Here is an 18,113-nt window from a genome sequence, read left to right as displayed (position 1 = left end):
TGTTAAAGACATACTCATTACATGTGACTATTACATCCTAAAATAATTTAAAATGCCAGTGTACCTTTTAATAGGAGTGCAAATTGTCCATTCATACATTCCATATGTGCAAAGTTACTTGTGCACACTTCCTGTAAAGTATCTCCAATAAATTGCTGCCAATACAGTGATTCTTCCTCACAAATCATTCCTTCAATTCACGCCAAAACAAAGTGCTCATGCAAAAAACTCCTTCTACCTCTCCCTCTGTGGAAAACGCTCAACGAATGTCATGTGAACACTTAAAGGTCTCAAAACACCTATATACAGGATGCCCCTCTTTCAAGACTCCACCTTGCAACCTCCTCTGGGATTTACCTCCAAATTTATTCCTCCACTTCCACCAGGTTTCAGAATTTAATATCAAGAGAGCAGATCAACAATGGTGGGATTCTGTTTTTTTGTTTTTCCCCATAAATCCATCAGATTGCACACTTACACATAACAAATGGAGATCAAGCTTCAGTATTTTCTACTGGCACCTTTCTTCCTATTCAAATATGGCCATGCGTTCTACCTTCTATGAAAGTGACGTAGTATGCGTGGCCAGTAGTGTATTTTGATTTTGTGCTTCCCTAGGCAAGAATAAAATTGGGTGCTCCCCCAATCTAAATTTGTGCCACCCCAGCCACGGTATACCATTCTGGTCTCAGGGTCTGATGAGGAAGCTGCAGTCATTCACAGTGAACATCTACGGTTTCCTTATCAGACCCTGAGACCTGATTCTTCCACGTGCCACATATGTAGTCAGTGGAGCAAAGGATACGGTCAGCAGGACATAGGGCAGTCAGCAGGGCAGAGGATGTGGCAGCACTGGTGGGCACTGATGAGGAGGCTCTGATGAAACTGCAGTAATAGGCGGCACTGAAGGGCACTGATAGGTGGCACTGATAGATGGCACTGAAAGGCAGCACTGATTGGCAATGTTGGGACTGCACTAATAATCCGTACACTGAAAATCAGTGCCCTGATTATCAGTGTAGATGTCCCCTTTCACACTGGCTGGTTACCTGCTCTCTCCTTATGCTGTGACAGTGTGGGGAAAGGAATGCCGATAACCAGCAAGTGTGTTTACATCGTGATCAGCTGTGATTGGACACAACTGATCACGTGGTAAAGAGCAGCTGTGATTGGCTCTTTACCCCGATCTGTGATCAGCTGTGTCCAAAGAACACAGCTGATCACAGAGTGTTCCGGGTGCGTGCCAAAGCAAGAGCGGTCCTGGGAGGATGTCAATAGACGCCCTCCCAGAACTGGACAACATGACAAATGACAGCTACAGCACGGTCACCGGGGGGCGATGCCGCCCCCTCTTGAAAAATGCCACCCAAGGCGAACGCCTTGTTTGCTTCACGGTAGATACACCCCTGTGCGTGTCTCTACTCAATGCGTTTTGTCTGTATGACGTCTTCAGGGGATAGATCTCTATTTTTTATGTGCAAGTGTGCAATCTGCTAGATTTATGGGAAAATAAAAAATGGTTTCACACTATCGGTGATCTTCTTACTTGATATTCTATTCTAAAACCTGGTGGAAGTGGAGGAATACATTTGGAGATATAGCCCAGAGGAGGTTGCAAGGTGGAGTCCTGAAAGAGGGACAGTCTGTATAAAATTTAGCACTACCTCTTAGAGCTTATGTATATAAGCACTTTAGACCTTATTCCCCAGTGAACCTATTGCTTTGTCCATGCAAGGCTAAGCAATGGGCTCGCTAAAATGCCCCCATTATTCTAGCTGCTTCTGGAAGCAAAATGTATGTCGCTTGAGTCCAGTGCTGGGACAAGGTCTTTTAGCACCCAAGGCGAAAAGGCCAAAGTGTGCCCTAAGCTTTGTAAGCCATGAACTACTTCAACTGGGGAGTCCTGGCATTTTTGCACCCCACTAATGCCTCCCCCTTCGTCTGCTGAAGCACCCAAGGCAGCCAGCTCTACTGTGTACTACTAGGCTCGGCCTGCCTAATTTACGCAGAGCTATGGTGCTTGGTTACAGCCAAATGCTCCTTCAGTGCCTGCAAGAATTTATTTGCTCTTGGCAGCTAAATGGCTGAGAAGTAAAGGAAAGGTAAGTTTAAGCAAACCTGTTGCTTTGCCCTACTTGGCCAAAGTGCAAGTTTGCTTTTGAAAGGTACTAGTCATAACTTGGCTTGTGCAAGGATCCAGATAATCTGTTTTTATCTGTGCAGACTTACTTGTGAAAGATCATATAGGAATCACATGGCTCTTATCAACTTCCTGACTGCAGGCAGTGAGTGAATATTCTCATTTACATAAGCCCTGTCAAGGCTGGTTTTACAGTGTAACTCTAGGCAAAATAGTAAAAGCCTAAACAGCACACTTACTCCAGTTGAATGAATAAACACATGGGTTTTTTGCCTCTTTTTTTAACAGATTTCTCTAATTGTTTTTTTAAAAGGATCCTGTAAGACAGGGATCCTCAAACTATGGCCCTCCACCTGTTGCGGAACTACACATCCCATGAGGCATTGTAAAACTGTCATTCACAGACATGACTGGGCATGATGGGAGTTGTAGTTCCTGAACAACTGGAGGGCCATAGTTTGAAGACCTCTGCTCTAACAGTTCACCTAACCAGTCCAGTGAAATAAGTTCCCCTAATAGTAGCTAATATTATTATTATTATATAGGATTTATATAGCGCCAACAGTTTTGGGGGACAATGCAGCAAAGATACAATTCAATACAAGAGGGTTAGGAGGGCCCTATTCCTGCAAGCCTACAATCTAATAGAGAGTATATGACCAATATTTGTACCAACATAGCTAAAATGAGTTGGCAGCAAGCTATGTCCACCCTCCCCTTTGTTAATTGACACACTCTGTGCCCCAAGGAGCATAATATGTACTTTTATTGAGATATAGTGTCCCTTTTAAAGCTGGCCTAGACTCAGAAAACCAAATGCAATAAACCGTGCAGGACAAGTCAGTTGTAAATGATATATCACTGACCGCATACTTTAGCTGCTTTTTTATTCAATCAGTAGTTCTGTGTGATTGCAAGAGAAGTGGCCATATTAGTGGAGGTGCAAGATATCATCTGGCAGAACTTCCTGTTCCTAGAGCCCAGTCCTGATGATAATGCAGATTATAATCCAGTAATTACTGAAAAAAGATTATTAATCACAGCGCTTGCTTGAAAATTGGTGAATAAAATGTGAAAACACATATAGAGTACTAACAGCACTGGTTTAAACCAATAAATATAAGTGCACTAAAAACACATATAAAGTGCTAACAGTGCTAAAATGTAATAAATCCAAACTTACATAAATGTGCTATAAAAAATACACTACAAATAAATATTAAAAATACATATACAGTAAACCCCCCTCCATCGCGGGGGTTACGTTCCGGACCCAGCCGCAAAAAGTGAAAATCCGCAAAATAGAAAAACCCTATTAAAATACACTGTAGGCATGTTTTGTTTTACTGTCACTGTACTTTTAAAAGCATTTTAAGGTCTTTAAAGCGGAGTTCCACCTAAAACCAAAAAAAATACATAAAAATACCCCCGGGACAGTCAGGGCTAGTGCATTCCACAATGGATAGCCTCTGATCTGTCCCGGGTTGCACTTACCTGCAAGAAGAAATACTTACCTTGAAAAAGTATTGTCCAGCGCTGCCATCTCAGGTGTGGGCAGCTTGAAGCCAGCGCGATCCTCTTCTGCGTCCTCTTCCGTCTTCTTCGGTCCCACGATGCACTGCGCCGACCCCGCCGTCACTTCCGGGGCTGCAGCGTCATCCCTGCAAAGCTTCTGGGCATGCCCAGAAGCTGTTTAGCAAGGTATGACGGTGCCTGCACCGGAACTGACGTAGGGGCCGGTGCAGGCGCATTGATTCCTGGGAGCGATGACGTTCAGCTCCCAGGAATCATTGCAGTCCAGGAAGTGACGACGGGCCGTGGCCACCGAGGGAGGAAGAGGAAGTAAGGCAAGTATACTATCTTCTAAAATAAGGTAAGTAAAAAAAAAAAAAATTGCGATTAGCCATTTGTTTTTCAGGTGACCCGGAGCAAGAAGATGGAGGTAAGTTCAATTTTAGGGTGGAACTCCACTTTAAACACACTTTTAAAACAATAGAAACTCATTTAAACACATAAAAGATACTGAGAGACATAGCAAGAGCTATGGAAAACACAAAAATATTTAATTTCTAATGATTTATATAGTAAAATAACATTTCAGAAAAAAACGCAATATACCGGGACCGCGAAAACTGAACTTCGATGGAGCGGGGGTTTACTGTATATGCAAAAGAAAGTGCACTAAGTGCTCAAAAAAACTCTAATCAAATAACAATAGAAAGATTCTAATAAGTAAAGTGTTTCCCAGTCCATAGGAAAATCCAAAACCATGCCAATGTGCTCAAATAATTAGAAAGGACAGGCGCCACTCAGTAATATAACCACAATTTATTGAACAAAAATATAGCACACTTACATGTAGGTAATGTGTGGGCTTCTCCTGTTATTCTCTCAACCCCGTGGCATGGCGCTCTCTTCCTCACAGCCGAACCAGCAGCCGGGAGATGACGCCGCCTCGATAGAGTCCAATGGGGGAGCAGGATTAGTCCAGCAACAGCGGTGAGCCGCTTGTCCACCTATGATGACGTAACGCGTTTCGGAGCATGCGCACAACGCTTTCAGGTCTGAGGAAGGAGCGTTGTGCGCATGCTCCGAAACGCGTTACGTCATCATAGGTGGACAAGCGGCTCACCGCTGTTGCTGGACTAATCCTGCTCCCCCATTGGACTCTATCGAGGCGGCGTCATCTCCCGGGTGCTGGTTCGGCTGTGAGGAAGAGAGCGCCATGCCACGGGGTTGAGAGAATAACAGGAGAAGCCCACACATTACCTACATGTAAGTGTGCTATATTTTTGTTCAATAAATTGTGGTTATATTACTGAGTGGCGCCTGTCCTTTCTAATTACATATGTGCCAGCGGGATTCCGGCTTCTGCCTGCTCACAGTGCTGCCTTCAGGAACCAACATCGGATTTTGCTACATTAGGATCCACATCCCTCCATTCCATCTACAGCTCAGTGCGGGTCCTATCCATCGGCACAAGCGCCCAACACACCACTTGTTTCTTAATGTGCTCAAATAAGGTGCCTAATTTTCTTATTGCTGGAAGGTGCTCATCAGTACAAAGTGCCACATTCCCCTATTGCGCCCCCTACTCACCAGAGATAAAGCCCCTCTCTGGGTCATATGCAGCCTTAATGGTGAGTAGGGAATCCTTATATGCAGCCTGGGCACCATCCAGAAATAAATGCTCAATCACTTGCAATTGACCCTTCCTTAGCGTAACGTACATTTACTGCGGCAAAGTGGCTCCATTGCGATGAAATCACAGACCCGTTTGCACGCTGATTGGACAGAGGGGGAGCCAATCAGCAGGTTTACATCACCCGATGTCCGCCGACCACCCCCGATCGTTCCTCAGAAAGGCAGAACGGCGGTCTGCCTATGTAAAAAAGATTTGTTCTGATAGGGGAGAAGATGGAGATCTTGTGTTTCTGCTAAGCAGAAACATGGATCCCTGTCTTCCCCCAGTCAGCGCAACCCCCCCCCCCCACAGTTAGCAAGCACTCCCTAGGGAATACATTTAACCCTTTCATCCCCTGATGTTAACCCCTCCCCTGCCAGTATCATCAGTACAGTAACAGTGCATATTTTTTAGCACTGATCACTATATTGGTGTCACTGGTCCCCAAAAAAGTGTCAAGTGTCAGATTTGTCGGCCGCAATGTCGCACTATAAGTCTCTGATCACTGCCATTACTAGTAAAAAAAGATAAAAATTCCATAAACATATGCCATCGTTTATAGACGCTATAACTTTTGCGCATACCAATCAATATACGCTTATTGGGAATTTTTGTTTACCAAAAATATGTAGCAGAATACATATTGGCCTAAATTGATGAAGAAATTTGATTTTGAAACATTTTGGGATATGTTTTATAGCAGAAAGTAAAAGAAAAAAAAAGTGTTTTTTTCCCCCCAAAATAGTATTTATGCTTATAGCGCAAAAAATTAAAAAAAATGCAGAGGTGATCAAATACCACCAACTGAAAGCTCTATCTGTGGGTAAAAAAGGACATCAATATTATTTGGATACAGTGTCTTTGTCAGTTAAAGTAACGCAGTGCCGTATCGCAAAAAATGGCCTGGTCGTTAGGAGTTAGGTCGTTGAAGATGTTAAAGAGTTTTTTTTTTTTTTTTTTTTTTATATTTTAGCATCATTAGGACAGATCGCCAATCAGAGCTATCAATCTATCAAAGCTAGAAAAAGAATATCAATAATACATAATATTTAAACCAGAGTAAAGAAAAAAATACATAGCAAATACACCTATATGAAAAAATAAACACTAAACCTAAAAAGAAGAAAAAATATGTTCCATCCATTGGAACCATATTTTTTTGTTTAATATATTTTTAATGAAAATATAACAATATGAACAAAGGAATTAGTACAAGGTGCTTTAAGGCCCCGTTCACACTGGGGCGATCCAACTTCCCGGGGGGGCCGGCACGGACTTCATAACATTGAAGTCTATGCAGGTCGCTCCGGGTCGCCCCAAAGAAGCTCCGGACCCTTTTTCTAAGTAGGAGCGACTTGTGTCGCTCCTATTAGAACGGGTCCGCAGCTTCTCTATGGAAGGCGACCTGTCAGGCGACCAGGTCACCTGACAGGTCGCCCCAGTGTGAACGGGGGCTGAAGCTCATAGAACCATTTCAAACATTGGAGCTAAATGAAAACATACAAGGAATTAGTACTTAAAACTGTGACAACACCTTATAACATTGTCAAGAGCAAAGAATAGGAGAAAGAGAAGGGGGGGGAGCAAGAAAATAGAAAAGGTTATAGGTCAGAATGGGGGGAAAAAAGGGGTGGGGGACCCAGCTGAAGATACATGAAGCAACCAACAAATTTCACTGTACAGTTAAAATTAAATCGTATGGTTAGAAAATGAAATAGGCAAAGAAGGCTCTGTTAAGGGTCATATTGATTATATGGTGGGCATTGCCATCAAGGAGACGTAATCTGGTGATTGAGTGAAGGCCAGCCAGCTAGACCAAGTGTCATTGGAGGCAGAGAGAGGGTTTCGTAGAGAGTGGGTCAGGTCTTCCATACGGTATGTTCGTTCCACGCTTAACAACCATTGGCGGATGGTGGGGGGGGTCAGATTGGGCCCATAAACCCATTGGAACCATATAACATTAAATGTATGCATAGAATTTCTCAGATAATAAGTATGTTTTTATTGATAGGAAATATATCTATATAGATCAGTTATCTACTCGGAAAGAGTTGGGGGGTGAGGCAATTTCCACTGCCACAAAAGGTGAATAAAGGATCCTGAAGAATGACTGCACTTATTAGTGGTTATATCTCACCTCAACTGTTTTTAAAAAAAATTTGGAGTTCTTTATACCCTATGTAGAATATATAGAATATATACTTGACATTTTAATTATGAGGACAATCTGGCTGAGTTTCCCAGTGGCTACTTTACATAGTTTGGGGAATCCATTGGGGAGACTTTTTGTAGTGTTCCCATTCTTCCATCTGCTTTCTCTATGATCTAAAAATAAATGAAAACTCCAACACGTAGAGGAAGCCTTTGCAATGACTGCGGCAGGCATGCAGACCAGGGTACTAAAGTGCAGAAATCTCATTGTCTCAATCTCTAAGAAAAAAAAACACCCTTTGATGGTATAATGCTATAATATCTACCAAAAACCTAAACATCTACTGTGGATAGCCTGACCCTTTAAAGAGATTCTGTCAATTGATTTCAGCTTGCATTGACGGTTGTATCTTCAAACCCCTGGTTCCCAAGCTGTGGTCCTTTGATATATGATATGCAGCCCTTGGACCTCAGCAGTCTGTAGTGGGAGCATTGATTAGGATAACAGCGTTGATCTCTTCTAGCCTCATGTAACATGTTCCCAGTTTCATATGGTCTCCAGCATATCCCCAGCCAACAATGTATCCTGTCCTCACTCTCTGACTGTCATTTCCTCAATTAGGTCTGCAGTCTCTGACATTCTTCTCAAACATTACATATATTGATTATAATGTGCAGCCCTTAAAGTGATACTAAAGTCTATTTTTTTTTTTTTTTTGGGGGGGGGGGGGGACTAACAATAAAAATGAACCGCTGTGTGCAGTTGGTTTTGCACAGAACAGCCCAGATCCTCCTCCTCTCGGGTCCCTCGCTGGCGCACCTGGCCCCTTCCGAGTGCCCCCCACAGTAAGCAGCTTGCTGTGGGGGCACCCGAGCCGAGCTGCTGTTCTGTGTGTCTATTCATAGTGGTGGTTTGGCCCCGCCCCCCCTCTCTCTCTTCATTGGCTAACTGACTGATTGACAGCAGCGGGTGCCAATGATGCCCGCTGTGTGTCTCTGCCAATCAGGAAGGAGACTCCCGGACAGCGGAGGCACTCGTGCACATCACTGAATTGGGATGGGGTTCAGGTAAGTATTAGGGGGGCTGAGGGGAGCTGCTGCACACAGGTTTTTTTAACTTAATGCATAGAATGCAAGAATAGTGCCCCATCATTGGTGTCAATGGGAGGAACAGTGCCCCATCATTGGTGTCAATGGGAGGAACAGTGCCCCATCATTGGTGTCAGTGGAAGGAACAGTGCCCCATCATTGGTGTCAGTGGAAGGAATAGTGCCCCATCATTGGTGTCAGTGGGAGGAATAGTGCCCCATCATTGGTGTCAGTGGGAGGAATAGTGCCCCATCATTGGTGTCAGTGGAAGGAACAGTGCCCCATCATTGGTGTCAGTGGAAGGAATAGTGTCCCATCATTGGTGTCAGTGGGAGGAATAGTGCCCCATCATTGGTGTCAGTGGAAGGAACAGTGCCCCATCATTGGTGTCAGTGGGAGGAATAGTGCCCCATCATTGGTGTCAGTGGGAGGAATAGTGCCCCATCATTGGTGTCAGTGGGAGGAATAGTGCCCCATCATTGGTGTCAGTGGAAGGAATAGTGCCCCATCATTGGTGTCAGTGGAAGGAATAGTGCCCCATCATTGGTGTCAGTGGAAGGAATAGTACCCCATCATTGGTGTCAGTGTGAGGAATAGTGCCCCATCATTGGTGTCAGTGGGAGGAATAGTGCCCCATCATTGGTGTCAGTGGGAGGAATAGTGCCCAATCATTGGTGTCATTTTGGGAAATAGTGCCCGATCATTGGTGTAAGGCCCCTTTCACACTTGTCCTGCGATTTGGGACTGCAAAATTGCAAGACAAGTCGTTCTCCATTATTTCCAATGAGTACCGTTCATATGTGTGTTGAAGTCGCACCAACTTCAAAGTAGTCCCTGCACTACTTTAGCCCGATTTTAATGCATTTTAAGGTCCAAAGACATAGGCATTGCGCGACTTTGAAGTCGCACAAGTGAGAAAGGGGCCTTACCGGGAGAAATTATGCCCCATTGTTGGTATCAGTGGAAGGAAAAGTGCCTCACTGTTGAATAGTGGGAGTGGGAAGAATTATGCCTCACAGCTATTGTCAGTTGAAGGCATGGTGCCTCAAAGTTGGTGTCAGTAGGAGGAATAGTGCATCGTATCAATAAAAGGAACTTTGCCTCAAGGGCCAGAGAAAGCCAAGCAAAGGGCCACAGTTTGAAGACTACTGGTTCAGAGTATACACTTACGAAATTTTCACATATCAATAAAACAATGAATAAAAGCTAATGTAATTAAAAAGCAGTATTACCCTGAGAACAGATTGGGATTGGTGACCAAACAAGTGTAGCAACATTCTGTTTAGCTATTTTATTCGTTTTTATGTTAATATTTGTACTTTTATTTTATTTATTTTTTATTTTAGTATGGAAAGCAACACCCAGAAGGAAATTGCGGCAATGAGGCTATGCGAAGGCCATCCTAATATAGTAAAACTGCATGATGTTTACCATGACCAGGTTGGTAAAACTCTCATTATCTTGTTTCCTGGCTGTTTAATAGTTTTCACAATAAAGGCAAGATCTGGGGTATTTGCGTGGGTCATAAACGTGCATGGTCAGTTAGAGCGAGCATGCATGTTTATTTTGCAATCATTGTATAGATTTTCAGGATCTGACTGCCATCTCAGAAAACCCATCGAAGTGAGACAATAGAACATGTGGTTACAAAAGGTGAAGTTAGAAGCTGATTGGCTCCCATGCACAGCTGCACCAGATTCTGAGTGCACCAGTTTTAGTAAATCTCCCCCATGATCCAACAAAGAGCTATTCATTCAGAGCAGAAAAAGACCAATCACACAAGCAGGAAGTTACCTCTCTGAGAGCCCATTTGTACACAGGTTGCCATATTGCATTGAATTTTACAGAAAATGACAGCGGCTGCAGGAAATATCATTTTTATTAATACATTACAATATGGCATTTAAAGCGGAAGTACAGCCTAATGCCTGTAATTATCCCCTGCAATCATTAATGTAAGCTGAGTTCAGCCTTGTGTGTCAAAATGAAAAAAAAATCCCAGTTTTTCTTCCTTTTTTTCAGTATTCAGTGCTGTCACATGACTTCAATTCCTCTTCTCGCTGAGTTCAAGAGTAGCAAGTGGGTGTGGTTACTGAAAGCTAGTGACATCACTTCCAGGGAGGGGCACTGTTCCTGCGTAGCCAGTGGGTGTATACAGAATGGGAGGAGCTGATCATAGGTTCCTGCCCAGTTTTCTCTCATCAGTAAGGATGCATTGTTCATCCGAATTTATGAGAAAATGAAGAGGGGAGGGGGGGGGGGTGCAGTACACATATACAGTATAGCTGTGCTGGTCTTTGAATGAAGACTACCATAGGAGAAGAGAGCTGGACACACAGGGGGATGTGTGGGTTGGGATCTGTCAGTGTAGCTGGAAGTGCTCTGCGGTCTCAGCTCACAGTCTACAATGATCATTGTACAGGTAACCACACAAAGTCTACCTACGTTTCCACTAGTGCGACTTGTCATGTGACTTTGGACACAGTCGCATGACAAGTCACAGCTCATTGATTTCAATGGCAACCATTCCCATCTATGCGACTTTGAAAAAATAACTGAACTTCCATGATGCAACTTTGATTCAGAGAGTGTAAAGTTGAATCAAAGTTGCACTCTAAATCGCAATAGTGGAAACGTAAATTAAAGCCTTGTTTCCACTAGTGTGGTTTGTCATGCGACTATGGACACACAAAGTCTTATGACAAGTCAGCCCATTGATTTCAATGGCATCCGTTCCCATCTATGCGACTTTGAAAAGGTACCTGCACTACTTTGATGCAACTTTTGATGCGACTTTTTTCCAGAGTGTGTAATGTTGTATCAAAGCTGCACTCCGAAGCTTGGAAGAAAGAAGAGACAGAGGGGATATGATAGAAACTTTTAAATACATAAAGGGAATCAACTCGGTAAAGGAGGAGAGCATATTTAAAAGAAGAAAAACTACCACAAGAGGACACAGTTTTAAATTAGAGGGGCAAAGGTTTAAAAGTAATATGAGGAAGTATTACTTTACTGAGAGAGTAGTGGATGCATGGAATAACCTTCCTGTAGAAGTGGTAGCTGCAAATACAGTGAAGGAGTTTAAGCATGCATGGGATAGGCATAAGGCTATCCTTCATATAAGATAGGGCCAGGGACTATTCATAGGATTCAGATATATTGGGCAGACTAGATGGGCCAAATGGTTCTTATCTGCCGACACATTCTATGTTTCTATGTTTCCGAAGTTGCACTCTAGCCTAGTGGCTATGTTTCCACTAGTGCACTCTTCAATTGTACGATTTAGAGTGTGACTTTCAGCACAGTTTTAACCCAACGTTACACTCTCTGGATCAAAGTCGCATCAAAGTAGTGCAGGCACCTTCTCAAAGTCGCTGATTTTCAAAGTGGCATAGATGGGAACGGGTGCCATTGAAATTAATGGGCTGTGACTTGCCATGCGACTTTGGAAATGGAGCCAAAACTCATTACTCACATGTAATGAGCAATAGAAATCGATCTGAAAGATCTGAATCCTTATAAACTTTAAAAATGGTTCCTTTGTACCTTATTAATTTCATATATTGTGCTGGTCACGTGACCCCTTCTCTCTCTCTCACTCTAACGAGGCTATGAAGACAGGAGATCATGTTCTGTGAGAGATAGGAGGGATGGGGGGCAGGGCTAGGCATGCCTGTCTAAGAAAGACCAACAACCTTTTAAGGAAGTGAAAGACAGCTTAGCAAATTCAGATGAAGGGAGATAGCGTTGTCAGTGAAGAACAGGAAGAAGCTGATTGTCTAGATTAGATAAGACTTTCTAAGCTACACAAGCTGCTAGCCAGAAAATGAATAATATAAAAGATAAAGATATTTAACATACTATTAATAGGAAAAAGTTAATTTTTGACTGGAATTTCCCTTCATTGAACTGAAATGAACGCCGCTCTATCCAGCTGCTAAGCCCTCGTAGGGGGGGGGGGGGTGTATGATTTGCAGAGAAGCATAGGCTGAGGCAGTTTCTTACTTGGAACTCACAGGGGCTGCTCAGGTAGAGCGGTGTTTAGCTGACCTCATTGCATGTGTTTCCGGATGAATACAGGGACGCGTCAGCACCCCATTTTTTTTAACCCTCCAAGACAGTGGGACCTAAGGTGAGGTGAGGTTTAGTGCCATCTTCTGTCTAGTTAACAACCTGTCAAAATTCCCCTGGCAGAATACAGATGAACTCTGTATGTTGTCCTCCTTGCACTGGGCACATTACACCTTGCACTCTATTACTATATTCACTAAGTGTTGGCTGCTACATGTTTTTTTTTTTTTGTTTTTTTTTAAAGTACCGTATTTATTGGCATAAAACACGCACTTTTTCCTCCTAAAAATGGAGGAAAAAGCAATAGTGCGTGTTATACGCCAATATAAAAAAAAAAAAGGCCAGGAAGCAGCGCCGAGAGCAGAAGGGGGCAGGCCGGGCCGAGGAGAAGGAAAGACGAGCTGTCATAGGAAGTCCCACCTCCTCTGCCGAGACGTGTGACGTCTATCATAGGCGAGACTTCGATGACAACGAGCGCTCGTTCTCCCTTCTCCTAGGCCCGGCCCGCCCCCTTCTCCTCTCGGAGCTGCTTCCCGGCCTTTTTCAAAACTGATTTGGATAGTGTCAATGGCGCTTGCGAGGCTGCATTGCTGGAGACTGCGCTGGCGAGGCTGCATTGCTGGAGACTGCTGATGAGGCTTCATTGCTGGAGACTGCATTGCTGGACACTGCTGATGAGGCTGCATTGCTGGACACTGCTGATGAGGCTGCATTGCTAGCAGTGTTAATTTTGGCAGCAAATTTCAATTTAGTTTTAGTCTTAGTCTTAGGACTAAAATGGCATTTTAGTTTTAGTCCTATTTTAGTCTTCTGCAAGTGTTTTAGTTTTAGTCGTATTTAGTCGACTAAAACTCCAGTATATTTTATTCGACTAAAACGCCCTACATTTTAGTCGACTAAAACTAATTTTAGTCATCTATAATCAAATGGGTGTAGTTCAATTGTAATTTGTAATGCATTATTTAAGCATTTCTCTACAATTTCCAAACTCATTATATACTACTGCTGGTCCTGGAGTGAAAAATCTAATATGTTATTATTTATGCTTTGAGCATGCACCAGTGTTAATTTTTGGCAGCAAATTTCGATTTAGTTTTAGTTATAGTCTTTTGACTAAAATGCTATTTTAGTTTTAGTCGTATTTTAGTCTTAAGACTAAAATGCCATTTTAGTTTTAGTCGTATTTTAGTCATCTGAATTGGGTTAGTCGACAAAAACGTTTTAGTCGGTTTTAGTCGACGAAATTAACACTGATTGCTAGAGACTGCATTGCTGGACACTGCACTGCTGATGAGGCTGCATTTCTGGACACTGCTGATGAGGCTGCATTAAGACCCGGTTCACACTGATGCGAGTGCCGGGTTCGCGTGTAATGTCGGAGCGCACTGCTCCGACATTACATGCGATCAGCTGTGCGGTGCGAGTTTAGCCATACAGTTTGTATGGCTAAATTCGCATCGCACCCGGTGCAAACACGCACAGGAGGCATTTTTGCAGCCGCATCAGGATCGGATCGCACAGCGGTTCACACTTGTGCGATCCCATCCTGTGCGAACTGCACGATCGCACTGCGATATGCGATCAAACTGGGGGTGTCGTTAAGATTACATTGACACCCCCAGCGTATCGCATATGGCAGTGTGAACTGCCGGGGGTGCGTGTGCGATGCGGGAAAAGGCTGCGAATTCGCAGCCTTCCCGCATCGCAATAGTGTGACCCGAGCCTCATGGGTGAGATGTCATTTGATTAAAAAAAAAAAAGTTCTGAGTTCAAAGCTGTTTGTTTTAAATTTAAGCTTTTTTCCTGAAATTTCTCTCCTAATATTGAGGTGCGTGTTATACGCCGATAAATACGGTATATGTTTACCCATTCAACCCGAATAACTAAAAAACACTGTATAGGGGAGGGGGGGGGGAAGCATAATATTTACCAAAAAACAAGGATTTTATTTGTTTTGTGATGTTTTCCCCAGCTTCATACCTTCCTAGTGATGGAATTGCTGAAAGGAGGGGAACTGTTTGAACGCATCAAAAAGAAGAAATCATTCAGCGAGTCGGAAGCCAGTTACATCATGCGGAAACTGGTTTCTGCTGTCAGTCACATGCATGATGTCGGAGTTGTTCATAGAGACCTGAAACCAGAGGTACATGTAAAAAACAGAGAAAAAAAAGTGTTGGGGGGGGGGGGGATTATAACCTTTGCTACTAAAGTTATATATGTGCCACCTTTTGGGAGATTTTCTCTCATATCCTGTATTGTCTGTCACCTGCACAGAAAGGGGAGGAAAATCCTTTCCAAATGTTACGCACAGCTGTTAAACTGGTGGCCCTCCAGCTGTTGTGGAACTACAAGTCCCATGAGGCTTTGCAGGGCTGACAGTTACAAGCATGACTCCCACAGGCAGAGGCATGATGGGACTTGTAGTTCCGCAACAGCTGGAGGGCCGCCAGTTTGACATTCCCAGCAGCTGAAATCTGGCACCGGTTCTAACCCTTCTCCACTTTTAAAAATAAATAGTTCTTTATTTCTGTCTGTGCCACCTTTTGGATGATATTTCCTCTTACTTCCTGCTTTGTCTGGTATCTATCACCTGGACATAGAGGAGAGAAATCTTCACAATGGGACAGAGACAGCAAGAGAAACCTGATAAAGGTTATATCTCTTCCTCACACTTTTTATGCTTTTAGTGCCGGTTCACACTAATACGACTTGTCAGGCGACTTGGTCAGCCTGGCAAGTCGTGCACCGTCGCGGTCATTGAGTAGTACAGGAGCCGTTCTAATAGGAGCGACACAAGTCGCTCCGACTTAGAAAAAGGGTCCTGTACTACTTCGGGGCGACCTGGAGGCGACTTGCATTGACATTCATTTTATGAAGTCCGTGCAAGTCGCGCCGCAGTCGCGCTGCTCGCGACTTCAAAGGTCGCCCCTAAGTCGGAGCGACCTAGTGTGAACCGGCACTTAGAGTATATGTAAACCCTCACCTTGTAATAAAACTTATTCAGTTTTAAATAGAACTGAAAGGCAAAATATTTGTGTATAGATATAAAACATAAATGCTTTTTTTCTTTTTTTCTGCCTTTCACATACCCTCCTTTTTCAGCTGCTTAACAGCTGGGGGGGGGGGGGGGAGAAACAACAGCAAACTGATCTTCCTGGTGAAAGGCTGTGCAGGGGAAGTTGTGTCACGACAAGGCTGCTGATCATTGGCTGAAAGCAGGCTGAGTTCCCAGCACAGCTAGAGAACTGACCACACTGTGTTCTCATACTTAGTGTGATCAGTTTTTCATAAGAAAGTAGAGGGACTGGCAGGAACTCCGGGGATTTCACACAAAGCAAGCAATACAAAGAGAACAGGAGACTTTTTCATACAAGTACATGACACAGCAGCCACATATCAGGAATTTCAAATGTTGGGTTTACATATTCTTTAAGAAAATGTTCTTTATTCTTTAGGGAGATTTATTATCCTCGCAGGCTGTTCTGTCTCGCCATATAATGTGCCAAAAATCTGTCCTGTGACTAAGCTGTCACATCCTTTCACTCTGAAAACTAGTCACGAAGGCTGTAAAATGTGATATAATTGTGGGGTGTTAAGCAGCTTTTCCTGTTTTTTTGTCATTGTATGTTTTATTGTTTGTTTTCTTCCTCAGAATTTTCTTTTCACAGATGAAAGCGACAGTTCAGAGATAAAAATTATAGATTTTGGTTTTGCGAGGTTAAAGCCTCCGGATAACCAGCCGCTGAAAACGCCCTGCTTTACTCTGCATTATGCTGCGCCAGAACTTCTGAATGATAATGGCTACGATGAGTCATGTGACCTGTGGAGTCTCGGGGTCATTTTAGTGAGTAGAAAACAAAAAATAATAAAAAGGCAAAAAAAAGAAAAAAAAAAAAGTTTTTTTTACTTATTTTGGTTGCACTTGGGCTTTAAAATTAATTTGGTTTCAACTAGATGTTAAAGAGGAGTTCCCGCCTGAAATGAAAAAAATTACCAGCAGCTATAACTACTGTAGCTGCTGACTTTTAATACAAGGACACTTACCTGTTCAGGTATCCTGCCATGTTGGCACCCCTAGTCCATCGTCTTTGGGTTCAGGCGCCAGAATCCTCTCTTTGAATGGTAGGAGGGACCGTAAATGAGGTAGATCTCCGCGGGTACCTGTTTTTGAGGAAGCAGATAAGCGAAGCTTCCGCTTTTGGGTGGAACTCCACTATAAGTAAATAATAGGGATAGACCGTTTTTTTCAGGGCCGATACCGATATTTTGGTCACAACATATCGGTATCGGCCCATATTGGCCAATATTTTGTACATTTAACGTTTTGAAAAATAAAGACAATTTTTCACACAAATCTGGTGCTGAACATGTTACTTTTTGTTTTAATGCCAAATGGCTGGCTTTCTGGCACCCTGTGGTGGGTGGGTGGCTGGCTGGCACCCTGTAGTGGGTGGCTGGCACCCTGTGGTGGGTGGCTGGTTTGCTGGCACCCTGTGATGGGTGGGTGGCTGGCATCCTGTGGTGGCTGGCTGGCACCCTGTGGTAGGTGGGTGGCTTGCACAGGTGCTGTCGGTGGCTGGCTGATACAGGGCCTGTGGGCGGCTGGCAGGTACAGGGCCTGTAGGTGGCTGGCTGTCTGGCACCCTGTGGTGGGTGGCTGGCTGACACAGGGGCTGTGGGTGGCTGGCTGATACAGGGCCTGTGGGTGGGTGGCTGGCTGGTACAGTACCTGTGGCTGGCAGGTACAGGGCCTATGGGTGGCTGCTGGCTGGTACAGGGCCTGTGGGTGGCTGGCTGGCTCGCTGGTACAGTGCCTGTGGCTGGCTGGTACAGGGCCCATGGGTGTGGGTGGCTGGCTGGCACCGGGCTGCTGTGGGTGGGTGTATGGCTGTGATACACTCCCGCGAGACTAGTCCTAACTCCAGACGAGGCTGTCCAAGGCGAGGAAGGCGGCCTAAGAATGCAGAATGACGTCACAAAAATATCAGCCAGTTTCGGGGCCGATACCGATATATCGGGGAAAGTGCATATCGGCCTTGCCGATAATCGGTCTATCCCTAGTAAATAAGGTTGAAAATATAGATCTTACCTAAGTAGTTTTGGTTAGGTTTTATCACATGGATCAGTTAAACGTAGGCCGGCCATAGATGGTTTCCTGCTGAACTGGCCAAGATTCAAACCATGTATGGGCAGGCTGAATGTACCAAGTTAATCGATCGATCACCTTGGGTACAACCAGCCTGCCGGATTTGGCATGCACTTATCATTAGCAGCTGATATAGCCGCTAGCAATAATCACTGTCTTCAATACAATGACTCAGCAGGAGGGATTCCCCTGTCAACACTTTTTTTGTTGATGGGGTAATCGAGCACATTTCTTTTGTGAAACCAATGGTGTATGGCCGGCTTTACTGCACACACTTTTTCTTAGGTGTGTATTGTATGTAATTGTAATTTCATGCACATTATTGCACACCT

General features: G+C 44.0%; 1 protein-coding gene across 1 annotated transcript in view; it reads left to right on the top strand.

Annotated features, from left to right (window-relative positions):
• The window catches only part of RPS6KA5 (ribosomal protein S6 kinase A5), a 204,367-nt gene that overhangs the window by 164,662 nt on the left and 21,592 nt on the right, over positions 1-18,113 (top strand). The window contains exons 12-14 of the mRNA XM_082242791.1: positions 9,911-10,004; positions 14,608-14,778; positions 16,288-16,479. Coding sequence (XP_082098917.1) covers positions 9,911-10,004; positions 14,608-14,778; positions 16,288-16,479 — 457 coding nt within the window. The remainder of the gene's footprint in view (positions 1-9,910; positions 10,005-14,607; positions 14,779-16,287; positions 16,480-18,113) is intronic.

This window comes from Pelophylax lessonae (assembly GCF_965119305.1).
Source record: "Pelophylax lessonae genome assembly, chromosome: 13".
Lineage (NCBI taxonomy): Eukaryota > Metazoa > Chordata > Amphibia > Anura > Ranidae > Pelophylax > Pelophylax lessonae.
This window is presented reverse-complemented; position numbering and strand designations above follow the sequence as displayed.